General features: G+C 43.7%; 1 protein-coding gene across 4 annotated transcripts; it reads left to right on the top strand.

Annotated features, from left to right (window-relative positions):
* Window positions 1–295: 295 nt before the first annotated feature.
* LOC110491955 (myosin light polypeptide 6) lies at window positions 296–12,376 on the top strand. 4 transcript variants are annotated; one of them, XM_021565849.2, is made up of 6 exons: window positions 296–493; window positions 2,678–2,705; window positions 8,764–8,907; window positions 9,161–9,334; window positions 9,673–9,750; window positions 11,716–12,376. In XM_021565849.2, exons 1-6 carry the CDS (start codon window positions 311–313, stop codon window positions 11,742–11,744), a joined length of 636 nt encoding a protein of 211 aa, XP_021421524.1. In that variant the 5' UTR covers window positions 296–310; the 3' UTR covers window positions 11,745–12,376. The 4 variants fall into 4 exon arrangements, with proteins under 4 accessions (XP_021421524.1, XP_021421523.1, XP_021421526.1 ...); XM_021565848.2 differs by having other exon boundaries at window positions 8,764–8,913; XM_021565851.2 differs by lacking the exons at window positions 296–493; window positions 2,678–2,705 and adding exons at window positions 1,820–1,988; window positions 2,426–2,453 and having other exon boundaries at window positions 8,764–8,913.
* Window positions 12,377–12,946: the final 570 nt, after the last annotated feature.

The following is a 12,946-nucleotide window of genomic DNA, read 5'->3' as shown; positions in this document are numbered from 1 at the left end:
TCTCTCTCGGCCTCTTTATCTCTCTCTCTCTCTTCTCTATCCGTCTCTCGCTCCCTCTTTCTAAATATATCCCTCTCTCTCCACTGTCTCTCTCCACTATCTCCCTCTATTTATAGACTTACCTCTCCATTTCTCTCTCTCTCTAGCTCTCTCGCCATCTCTCCCTCCCTCTTTTCCTCTCTCTCTCACTCCCGTACACATCTGACACACTTTCTCTATTTCTGCCTCCACTCCTCTCAGCAACCACATTAGTAACCAGTACAGGGAACACCGTGCGAGAGCGACAGAAGTACTGTTACGAACTCCAGAAATGGCCCCAAAAAGAGAACCATCTATTAAGAAGACTCCATCGCCTGTGGCCCAGCAGCCCAGACTAGGGCCTCCTTTCCCTTGCCTCTCCTCAGCTAACCCTGCCCAGCCAAGGTCAGCTCCTGAACAGAAACCCAGGATGCTGCGACCCTCTGATTCTCCATTTGACCCCAGCACCATGGAGGTGAGTGGAGGTGCCTCCCACAGCACCCAACTCTGTGTGTGTGTGTGTGTGTGTGTGACAGCAATGACAGAGCTTATGTGGAACGCAATCCTAAAATCTAGATCAGTGGATGTCTCTTTACAAAATGTATCGATACAGTGCTGAATAACTACTATGACTAATAGGGCACGCTGAAAATAGCCCAATGCTCCCATGCCATAATAGACTGGAAAGTAGGCAGAGCGATAGTCTGTTTCTTGAGACGCAAGCATTCAATCCATTTTGAAATATGCAGTTTACTACTATTGTTTTGTCCTGGGAAAATGTTCAAGGCACAAAGCATCTCAAATTATGTTTCTCTTATGTTTCTCAATAGCATGATGTGCTTACAAAGCGGACTCCACAAATCCTCTTCCAAATAATCTTCCTATTGTCTTATGCGAGACTAATAGGAACCAAACTACCAGTATCATTCTGGGATAAAGATGAGTTGAGAACTAGGGCACTGCTATAGAAGCTGTCTGTGACTGACCTCCTCTGGGAGGGAGTGTGCTTATTTCTCTCCAGGAGATACTCAGATATAGGGGGGGGGGGGGGGGGGTTAGTGAAAGGAGATTAAATAAACTCGTTTTCTTTCCTTTATAAAAATGTTCGATCAGAAATGTAAAATCACAGAGACATCACAAGTGGTAGACCTATATTTGTGTTTCATCCACATTAGGCCTGTCACTGTTATGAAACATCCATAGCTTTGCTCTCATCCATGCTTTGTGTGTTACTTTGCAATAGAATTAATGGTCTGCTGCATGTCTGTGTTGCGAGAGTTTATAAAGGGGTCAATATACCCATAGACTGTAAACACTCCTTGGCACTTTGTCCTCATTGATCAGAGGACTAGACAGGTTGTGGCCTAGTCAATGAGCTAGTCTCCGAACCTAAGGAATCCAACACCATTTCTAGAACAGGCCAAAGTGAAACATACATTCAGAGTATAATGTAGCTAGGCCTAGGACAGTTTCAAAATGTTTTACCACGGATAAAAGAGGAAATTAGAAGGGCTAGTTATATATATAATAATGCTCCTGAGTGGCGCAGCGGTCTAAATCTCTGCATCTCAGTGCAAGAGCACTACAGCCCCTGGTTCGAATCCAGGCTGTATCACATCCGGCCGTGATTGGGAGTCCCATAGGGCTGCGCCCAATTGACCAGGCGTCGCCAGGGTCGGCTGTCATTGTAAATAAGAATTTGTTCTTCACTGACTTCCCTAGTTAAATAAAGGTTGAATTAAAAAATATATCTTTGGTTTTACTATGGAAAAGGGCCAGGGCAGGGGCCACTCCTACCCTGGCACGGCCACTGGTTATGCGCACTGCGCAGATGCAGCAGAGGAGCTATGACAAGCAAGTAAACACTGCTGGGGCTGTGCTAGTACTAGTAGGGCTTTTCCTTGCTGTCGACCCCTCACATTCTTCCAGCTCCCGACGTCTTCGACAACACTCCAACAGCCACAGATATGGTGGGTTCTTCAATAACCTGTATTAACTAACTAGCCATCCTATTCTATTTCGGGAATTGTAGCTATGTCGAATTAGCTGTACGTAAACCTGACTAGCTAACCTTAGCCAGTTTCATTGAGCAGAACCAATTAGCAAGTTGGCGTTTTGTCGAAGCTAGTTAGCCAACTGGCTAACGTTAGTTGCTTACTCGCCAGTTTAGCAACCCTAGCTTATTGATATAAAGTGGCATACCAGTAGCTAAATCTCAATACAATTTGCCATTGTCTCCAAATGTCACCCAGATGTTAGTATTTCTCACTGACTAGTAACGTTAGCTAGCTAGTTCCTAGATAAGGGTGTGATAGAAAGTTGTCTGCCTAGCTAGCTAGCCACAGGTCTTTCGCAACAGGATTTTACAATATAGTAGCTAGCTAACTTTTTATCTTTCTTTGAACAGTCTGACTTCTCAGAAGATCAAATCATGGGTGAGTTACACATTTTGCTAACTAGATTAGCTAGCTAGCTAGCTAATTTTCCCAAACTTGACCAACTATTGCATGTTGCCATCAACTCAGACAAAAGCCACTTATTTTTCTTTCTTGCTCGTCTTACTTTGTCTTTACTGGCTATCACCTGCTTTATGCCTTGTCTGTCATTCCTCCTATAGTAGCAAAGTTACCACTCTTTCCCTACTGCTTGTTCTTTCCAGATTGAGTTTAACCTGGATCAAATACACGGTGAGTTATCGGCGAATGACCCTAAAATGTGTCCCCTGAGTCTTGGACCGTAATCTAACCGTGTTTAAGGCATGTTGTTGGTCTGATACGGTTGCAGTCACACCATGGATATTACGTAACAAGGTGTCACTGGTATATTTTAATGACAGACTGAGTCTTACCTGTTATTTTAGCCCATTGTGTCATGTCTGTTTCCTGTTTTTTTTTACTGTCAGTAGAAAGTCTGTTTTTATACCTAGTTTCATCGGCGTTAGCTCAGATCCAGTATACAAGGTAGGCTCCTGGTGTGTTTTAGTGCATTTCTATAGACAGGAAATGCACCTTGTGCATACCATAGGTCGTCACTCCACGTTCTGTGTTTGCATCAATCTGCATACATTCCCAATTGTCCCGTTCCCATGTACCATAAAAGTTTGCATGCTATCTTACTAGCTTGTCATCTCCCCTGGAGTGTTCCCTTTCCTTTTTTGGAGTTAGACACAGACTAGTAGATGAGTCTTCTCCACTCCCTGGCTTGTTTAATCATGGTTGACAATACAGGCAAACTCTGTCCCTCGCTCCTCCATGACCTAATATGGTGTTGGGAAATGGAACTCAGCGGGCCATGGGGGAAGAGGGAGGCACATTCCTGAGAACAGGAAAAATTACAACAGACCACTGCTGTGTTTGCCTGTAGTTCTGAAGGGATATCCCATACTCTGCAGGCCAGGGTTGCGGTCAATTACACTTCAATTCAGTCAATTTGGGAAGTATATGGACACTTAATTTAAATGTACTTCCTTTTCAGTTTATTTCCTGATTTCACAGAATTGAACAGGAATTGGCCCCTAGTCTGATAAGTGGTCCTAGAACCGAGAGACCACCACCAAGCGCTTACATAATTTCTCCTTCTAGGCCTTTTAGTTGCTTATGGGCCCTTTCTAGTTAGTTCGGCCAGCTTCTTTATAAGACTTTGCTACTACTAATCAACTTGTTTGTTTTAAGGAAATGTTCAGCTGAATAGTAAAAAAATGAAACCAAATGGACTGATCTCAATAACCTATGGTTGAGATGCTTTGGCATTGTCATTGCTTCTAACACTGTCTGCTACGGATTTAGTGTTTTCTGTGTCCTACACTAATACTCAGTAGAAACCTGCATGCCTCCTTGGAAGGCTTCGATAACATCTCCCGACCTTATATTACGCAGACCTATTTAAGGTCATCAAATATTCAGATGGAAGTAAATGCACAAAAGAGATTAGGACATTTGAGAACTTACTGGTGCGAAGACTCAAGTGTTGGTTACATAGGAATTCATATCAGATTTTTTTCCCCCCCTTGTTGATATTTGAGTCTACAGTGTTAGCTTAATTAGGCACATTTACAAAGCTCATGATAGTTAGTGTAGGCAGTAGCAGATGAGCCTCTTGTGGCTGTTTAGTTTGACTTGTTTGTCATTACTTGTTAATGTGGATGCGGACTAGGCTAATTCCCTTAGTGAACTGGGTGTTGTGCCATTAAAGGGGGAACCGTTGTCTACAGTGGATAATTTCCCCCAGCCTTGCTTAGGTAATAACACCTGAGCAGAATTACTTCTTCCCCCGTCTACGCTGCTGGCCTCAATTAACCCAAACAGCCCTCGTTATCCAGGGTAGAGTCTGATAGGCGCCTTCGTGTAAAATGAGCTGGCTTCTGTCGAAATCACACGGAGAGACCCCGTCAATGGCGCAAAATTTGCGCGCGAGAGTAGCCAGCGTCAATTCACATACACTGCGAAGCCAACGGAATTGTCTTGAAAATCCACAATAAACAGTTGTATTTGTTCGCTATGTAGCCCCTGGGAGCTATTATTGTGAGTTCCTTTTGACTCTCCTTAGATGTCGTACGCAAGCCGCCGTACCTATGCTGAAGTCTTGTTGCTTTGCTAGCTTTTTGGTATTTTATTAGGGTCCCCATTAGCTGTTGCAAAAGCAGCAGCTACTCTTCCTGGGGTCCACATGAAACATAATACAAAATGACGTAATACAGAACATCATTAGACAAGAACAGCTCAAGGACAGAACTACATACATTTTTAAAAAGGCACACGTAGCCTAGATATCAATGCATACACACAAACTATCTAGGTCAAATAGGGGAGAGGTGTTGTGCCGTGAGGTGTTGCTTTACCTGTTTTTTGAAACCAGGTTTGCTGTTTATTTGAGCAATATGAGATGGAAGGAAGTTCCATGCAATAAGGGCTCTATATAATACTGTACGTTTTCTTGAATTTGTTCTGGATTTGGGGAAAAGACCCCTGGTGGCATGTCTGGCGGGTGTGTGTGTCAGAGCTGTGTGTAAGTTGACTATGCAAACAACTTATGGATTTTCAACACAAATGTTTCTTATTAAAAGAAGTGATGCAGTCAGTCTCTCCTCAACGCGTAGCCAAGAGAGACTGACATGCATACTATTAATATCAGCCCTCTGATTACAATTAAGAGCAAAACATGCCGCTCTGTTCTGGGCCAGCTGCAGCTTAACTAGGTCTTTCCTTGCAGCACTGGACCACACGACTAGACAATAATCAAGATTAGACAAAACTAGAGCCTGCAGAACTTGCTTTTTGGAGTGTGGTGTCAAAAAAGCAGTGTGTCTTTTTTTCTTATGGCTAGACCTCTCCCCATCTTTATCATGACAGTTTACAATCTAAAGTAACGGCAAGTCATTTAGTCTCCTCAACTTGTTCAACAGCCACACCATTCATTACCTTATTCAGCTGAGGTTAAGAACTTAAGGAATGATTTGTACCAAGTATTTTTGGCAGCATGAGTGAAGGAGGCTTTGTTGCGAAATAGGAAGCCGATTCTATAATTAATTTTGGATTGGAGATGCTTAATGTGAATTTGGAAGGAGAGATTAGTCTAACCAGACACCTAGGTATTTGTAGTTGTCCACCTAATATAAGTCAGAACCGTCCAGAGTAATGTTGCTAGTCTGGCGGGAGGGTGCATGCAGCAATCGGTTGAAGAGCATGCATTTTAGTTTTACTAGCATTTAAAAGCAGTTGGAGGCCACGGAAGGAGTGTTGTATGGCTTTGAAGCTCATTTGGAGGTTTGTTAGCACAGTGTCCAAAGAAGGGCCAATGTACACAGAATGGTGTCTGTGTAGAGGTGGATCAGAGGCTCACCAGCAGCAAGAGCAACATCATTGATGTATACAGAGAAGAGAGTCAGCCTGAGAATTGAACCCTGTGGCACCCCCATAGAGACTGCCAGAGGTCCGGACAACAGGCCCTACAATTTGACACACTGAACTCTGTCGGAGAAGTAGTTGGTGAACCAGGCGAGGCAGTCATTTGAGAAGCCGAGGCTGTTGAGTCTGCCGATAAGAATGTGGTGATTGACAGTCGAAAGCCTTGGCCAGGTCGACGAAGACTGTTGCACAGTACTATCTTTTATCGATGGCGGTTATGATATTGTTTAGGACCTTGAGCGTGGCTGAGGCACCCATGACCAGCTCGTGAACCAGATTGCATAGTGGAGAAGGTACGGTGGGATTCGAAATGGTCGGTGATCTGTTTTAACTTGGCTTTTGAAGATTTTGGAAAGGCAGGGCAGGATGGATATAGGTCTATAACAATTTGGGTCTAGAGTGTCCCCCTTTGAAGCGGGGGATGACCGTGGCAGTTTTCCAATCTTTGGGGATCTCAGATCTCAAAGAGAGGTTGAATAGGCTAGTAATAGGGGTTGCAACAATTGCGACGGATCATTTTAGAAAGAGGGTCTAGATTGTCTAGCCCAGCTGATTTGTAGGGATCCAGATTTTGCATCTCTTTTAGAACATCAGCTGTCTGGATTTGGGTGAAGGAGAAGTGGGGAGGGGGCTTGGGCACATTGCTGCAGGGGGTGCTGAGATGTTGGTAGGGGTAGCCAGGTGGAAAGCATGGCCAGCTGTAGAAAAATGCTTGTTGAAATGATCGATTATCGTAGATTTATTGGTGGTGACAATGTGTCCTATCCTCAGTGCAGTGGGCGGCTGGGAGGAGGTGCTCTTATTCTCCATGGACTTTAGTGTCCCAAAACTTTTTGGATTTAGTGCTACAGGATGCAAATTTCTGTTTTGAAAAGCTAGCCTTAGCTTTCCTAACTGACTGAGTATATTGGTTCCTGACTTCCCTCAAAAGTTGCATATCGCGGGGGATGTTTGATGCTAATGAAGAACACCACAGGATGTTTTTGTGCTGTTCAAGGGAAGTCAAGTCTGGGATGAACCAAGGGTTATATCTGTTCTTACTTCAACATTTTTTGGACGGGGCATGCTTTTTTAAGATGGTGAGGAAAGCACTTTTAAAGAGCAACCAGGCATCCTTTTCTGACGGGATGAGGTCAATATCCTTCCAGGATACCCGGGCCAGGTCGATTATAAAGGCCTGCTCATTGAAGTGTTTTAGGGAGGGTTTGACAGTGATGAGGGGTGGTCGTTTGCCCGCGACCCATTACGCATGCAGGAAATGTGGCAATGATCGCTGGGATCCTGGTTGAAGACAGCAGAGGTGTATTTAGAGGGCAAGTTGGTCAGGAGGATATCTAAGAGTGGGCCCATGGTTACGAATTTAGGGTTGTACCTTGTAGGTTCCTTGATCATTTGTGTAAGATTGAGGGCATTTAGCTTAGATTGTAGGAAGGCCGGGGTTATAAGCATGTCCCAGTTTAGGTCACCTAACAGTACAAACTCTGAATTGATTGCCCCCCCACCCCCCCATTGATCTTCACATATGGTGTCCAGGGCACAGCTGGGGGCTGAAGGGGGTCTAACATGTGGCAACGGTGAGAGGCTTGTTTCTGGAATGGTGGATTTTTAGAAGTAGAAGCTTGAATTGTTCGGGCACAGACCTGGATAGTATGACAGAACTCTGCAGGCTATCTCTGCAGTAGATTGGAACTCCGCCCGCTTTGGCATTTCTATCTTGTCGGAAAATGTTATAGTTAGGGATAGAAATTTCAGGATTTTTGGTGGCCTTCCTAAGCCAGGATTCAGACACGGCTAGGACATCCGGGTTGGCAGCGTGTGCTATAGCAGTGAGTAAAACAAACATGGACACCCATGCTTTGTTTAATGCCAGTGGCAGGTCATTGGTAAAAATAGAAGAGTAGAGGGTCTAGAGAGCTGCCCTGCGCTACACCACACTTTACATGTTTGACATTAGAGACGCTTCCATTAAAGAAACCCCTTTGAGTTCTATTAGATAGATAGCTCTGAATCCACAATATGGCAGAGGTTGAAAAGCCATAGCACAACATCACAAGGATGTTGTAGCTAATTAACCTGACTTGTAAACAACCAAGTCTCATTCTTCTACAAACAGTGACATTATTCTCTCTTGAAATCGGAGTCCTTGGGTTTTGTTTAGGCTATAAGCCTGTGACACAAAGCTGCGTTTAAAAATTTTAAAAAACAATGTAGCCTATTTGACTGATGAACCTTAGCTTGCAGGCAAATACATTTTAAACTACATCTTTAGTCTACTTAGCATAGGGAAGATCATAACAATTCCTATTCTGCACACAACCCACACAATTTCTTCTTATTAAATAGACTTGCTTTCTAGGTTGACGCTTGCGGTCCATCTATTTTCTCTCATTAACTCGTATGCATTCTATTTCCAGTGTGAGCACGCTCGTTCATTCGCTTTAAAAAAGCTTTTTGTTTGAATTGGGCTTTAGCACCAACTACAGTGGAGTGGGTAGCCTATGTGCCACTGTGTTGATCCCGCTGGTCAGGTGAAGGGAGACCATGATTCGTTCATTAATGGAATAAGCTGATGTTAAACCATGCCAAGTTCACTAACCTGTTATTCTGGCTAAAACTACCTGAAGTAATACACGCATTATCAGTTGTTATCATATTGATTGGTGTCTTTTTTTCTCTGGCCTCTGTCTTTACATATCCAACCTCTCTTGCATTTCCAACTTGTTCACCGTCTTTCCGTCTTGAAATGTTTTTCCATCCATCTCCTCCTAACCATTTAACATCCCTCTCCCAAACCCACTCCTTCTCTCCTCACACTCAACCATATCTCCCTCCCTCCTTCTAGAGTTTAAGGAGGCTTTCCTCCTCTTCGACAGAACCGGCGATGGGAAGATCAGTTACAGTCAGTGCGGCGACGTCATGCGGGCGTTGGGCCAGAACCCCGTCAATGCAGAGGTCCTCAAGGTCCTGGGCAACCCCAAGGCTGAGGGTGAGGGTGAGATACAATAGAATACTGTATACTAGTATTCTATTTCATTCTGTGCCCTAAACATATCTCGCTATCAGAACTTGTTTGGACCAGGGTTCTTTGAATTTTCACAATCGAAGGTGTTATCCGATGCCAAAATGATCTTAACCGCCTTTGACCTAGCGATCACTCTTGTGCTGAAAGGGTTGTAATGGTTAGACCCCTGTGTTCATTCATATCATCAATTAATTCATTTCCTCCACTTCTACTTCAGAGATGAACCACAAGATGCTTGACTTTGAGCAGTTCCTGCCCATGCTGCAGGCCATCGCTAAGAATAAGGACCAGGGCTCCTTTGAGGATTTCGTTGAGGGACTGCGAGTCTTTGATAAGGAGGGCAACGGCACCGTAATGGGGGCAGAGCTGCGTCACGTCCTCACCACACTAGGTGGGTTACTGGAGCGTCATTATTTTACTCTCATCCACATCTGAGGAAAGACATTTAATGTATTTAGTGCAGAATGCAAATCCCTGAGCAAAAGGTCATCTAATTTGGAAGTTGACTCAGAAAATATAAATCCCAAATGTCGCAAAGATATTCTCCGTAATGTGACATTTTTTAATTTTTTTTATCAAAGCACAAACATCAAGCCACACTTCAGATTTCAAGACGTTTACTGATTTTAAAGTGTTCTTTTTAAGTTCAACACCAATGAGAACACCCAACTTTTGAACATAACAGTGTAGCTATTACTTTACTAATAGATGAGTTTGTCTGTCTATCAGGGGAGAAGATGACGGAGGAGGAGGTCGAGACGCTTCTTGCCGGACACGAGGATGCTAATGGCTGTATTAACTATGAAGGTGAGCGGGAGGGAGGGGAAACGGAGAATGAAAGATGGAGATAGAGGAGACACGGATGTGTTGTTGGGTCTGATTAGGTTAACAATGTGTTGCAAGTACCCCACCACCCTGACACGACTTCTACTTCTAACCACAACACCCTGGTTATGCAATGAGGACCGTGCATGTTTCCTGGGCTACAGTGTCTACAAAATGAAGATATGGATGTTTTGGTGCAAAGGTTTTGTTTATGCAGGGATCAATATTGATAGCGCTATCTTGCAGGTAGCCTTGAGGTTAAGAGCATTGGGCCAGTAACCGAACGGTCGCTGGTTCAAATCCCTGAGCCGACTAGGTGAAAAATCTCTCTGCCCTTGAGCAAGGTACTTAACCCCCATTCCTCTTATAAGTCACTCTGGATAAGGGCATCTGCTAAATGACAAGTGCCCATGTTGATGGCTGAATAAGTGGACACGTTTGTTTTTCTATAACTTTACCGTTGAAGCAGGTGGCTGAAGAATTGGACTGAGGCGGTGAAAGTGCCAGCGATTACGATCTCCTGTGTCACTGCACAGCGATGCAGCTCTGCAACGTTTTGTATACAGTAACTGTTTGGTGATGGGAGAACCAGATTGTGAATACAAAAACGGAATTGGTAACATGCTGTGTAACTGTTCTTCCTCCACAGCGTTTGTGCGTACCATCATGTCTGGCTGAGCGCCGGTATGAGCAGGGCACCAGAGGGTATACTGTAGAGCCTACTTGAACAACGGGCTTCTTCTCAGGCTCTCCTGCTTTTAGGCATCCCTGCAAAACATACACACAAAAGCTGTTATTTGCCTTGTAAACCCATTGTACATCTTGCAGTGGGATAGCCTGGTGAGAGAGAGCCCTGTTGTAGGGCAGTTTGGACTGGAGGTTTTGACTCGTTGGTAGACTCCCTGTTCTCTCCTGCTACCCCCTGTGTCTCTCCTACCCTGAGCCTGGCTGCTACAGCAGGCCCCTCTGCATGTCTGGATATCCCCTCTGTCTGAAGGATTAGTGGAATCTCATTTGTATTCCTCACTTCCTCACACCTTTTCCTTCAATGCGTTTTGGAGAAGAGGAGAGTGGAAATACAATTGATATTCACCCTATAGAGGGGTAGTCTATACATGCAGAAGCACTCTAGCAGGAGTGGTTGTTGTACTCCGTGTTGTGTTCAGAGCTGGGCTGGATAATGTAATTGAGCACCTTTTGCAGCAGGTTATTACCCACAATGCAATTTTCTCATTTGGGCCTCATCACATGAATTCCATGCTGCCACAAATATGCAGTTTGCCTTGGATATCTCTCTGTGGAAAGCCCCTACATGAGAATTAACACTAAATTGACCATTTGAATCAATGTGAGCATATCTTATATATTCCCCCAACTCTGACATAATAGACCAGTCACTCCTCCCTTTTTACTAACCCCAGAATTGCAGTGCATTTGCTATTTTTGCTGGCGGTCTCTTTTCTCCTTAAGGACTGATTATAGCTGAGTGCTATTGTGATCTCTGGTAGACCTCCCCCCCCCAATCTCTCTCTTCTAATCTTTCCCCCCCTGATCTTTGCCTCATAGAGAAAACAAAGATGGTTTCTCTTCTTTGACGGTCTCTTGGATCCAAGACCAGTCATCCTGGCCAAATCCATCCCCTTTGGCTGACTAGGAGATACTGTAGAGATGATCGCTCAATCTCTGTCCTCCTCCCTCTCCCCCACTTTCCTCTACTCATGGACTTAGAGAAACAAGGGATGCACCTCCTACAACAGCATCCCGTTTATATAAAGTAAACAATGTTGAGGTCGAAGGGTTAATTTTCAAAACAACCAGTATGTTGCTGTATTTGGAGTTGTTCCCCCCCCCCCCCCCCCCCCCCCCCCCCGCCCTCCCCCAATTAGCTGTGAATTGGGATTCTAATGTTGTTGTTTTTTTCTCTCTTCCTCTTTCTTTACATCACAGAACTCGTCCGGATGGTCATGAGCGGTTGAAGATCGGGAAGAACATTCCTTCCTATTCTTCGTTTTCACCCTGTTTATTTCTGTGACGCATTTCCCCTCCTTTTTGCAACTAGTTTCCAGTCCTGCCCGTTTCCTGTGCAATTTTATTAGTTCTTCACGTCTCTTTTTTTTCTTTTTTTCAAAAGTGCCTTTACATGCCCAAGTTAAGACCATTAGCGACCCAAGCTTCTTTTAAAAAAATGTTTTATGCGTCAGCCTGGTCCATTGAATTAAGAATAAGACCAACTTGCATGTAATTAGAAGCTTGTGTGCTGCTGGCGTGACCAGCAATAACATTCCGAGAGAGAGCACTTCATACCAACTGTTTGCACCGTCTTGCCAGTTGCCAACTCTGTCAATGGTATGACAGTGACAGCAATGGAGTGGTCGAGACGGCACAAAAAGGATCTGAGACCAGGCTAATGAAGACTTGCTTTGGCTGGGAATGTCTCCCTTCCTATCGCTGCCAGAGCTATGCAGTTAGTTAACCAATATGTATAAGAAGCCATACAATCATGACGACATAGAAATCCATACGCGGTTCAGTGGATTTTTTTCCTTTTTTCTTCCATTTATTTGTTGCAGCGTTCAAATAAAAAAAAAATGATTTTCTGAAGAAAAAAGTGTTTTTTTTTTCTAACAAATTAAAATTGTGAACATGATTTGACAGGGTGAACACCTATGAGTGTTTATTGTACAATAATTGTAGCTCCACAAATGTTTAACTGACTCATTTTGTCTTTTAACTAGTGCTCAAAAATGTGTTGCCATCTATTGAGTGGGCACAAGAGGGCAGTGTTGTCTGTTGCAAAAAGACCATTCGTACTCAGCACATCCAAGAAACGTCTACTGCATGTTTTGTGAATGACATGTTAGGCGGTAACCATAAACCCACAATGAAACCATAACTAATTTAATGACTACAATTCTAAAAGTCTGCTTTTTATTGAATATTGTCATTATGAGTTTGTACTGTTGAAGGCACTCAATGGGAATAGTTTTCTTCATATTACATGTTTCTATAGTTACGAAGTTCTCTTGTAACCAGTGTAATATTGTTAAGAGCTTTTGTGTATTTTACAACCACTTCAACCTCAACTTTCCTTGGCTCTGACTGAATTTTAAAAAGATAATTATTGCGTTGAGATTGTACTACAGTTAGCTGATCAGTGTCTGATCCTGTATGACAGTGT

The sequence above is a fragment of the Oncorhynchus mykiss genome, chromosome 16 (genome assembly GCF_013265735.2).
Source record: "Oncorhynchus mykiss isolate Arlee chromosome 16, USDA_OmykA_1.1, whole genome shotgun sequence".
NCBI lineage: Eukaryota > Metazoa > Chordata > Actinopteri > Salmoniformes > Salmonidae > Oncorhynchus > Oncorhynchus mykiss.
The sequence above is the reverse complement of the archived record's forward strand: the minus strand, read 5'-3'. Positions and strand labels throughout refer to the sequence as shown.

What these genes read in the sequence shown, in the direction of transcription:
- LOC110491955 (XM_021565848.2), top strand. Translation starts at nt 311, where the DNA reads ATGGCCCCAAAAAGAGAACCATCTATTAAGAAGACTCCATCGCCTGTG. An exon ending in CCCCAAGGCTGAGGGTGAGG is followed by an intron (nt 8,914 to 9,160) that starts GTGAGATACAAT and finishes CTTCTACTTCAG; the next exon opens with AGATGAACCACAAGATGCTT. An exon ending in TGGCTGTATTAACTATGAAG is followed by an intron (nt 9,751 to 11,715) that starts GTGAGCGGGAGG and finishes TTTACATCACAG; the next exon opens with AACTCGTCCGGATGGTCATG.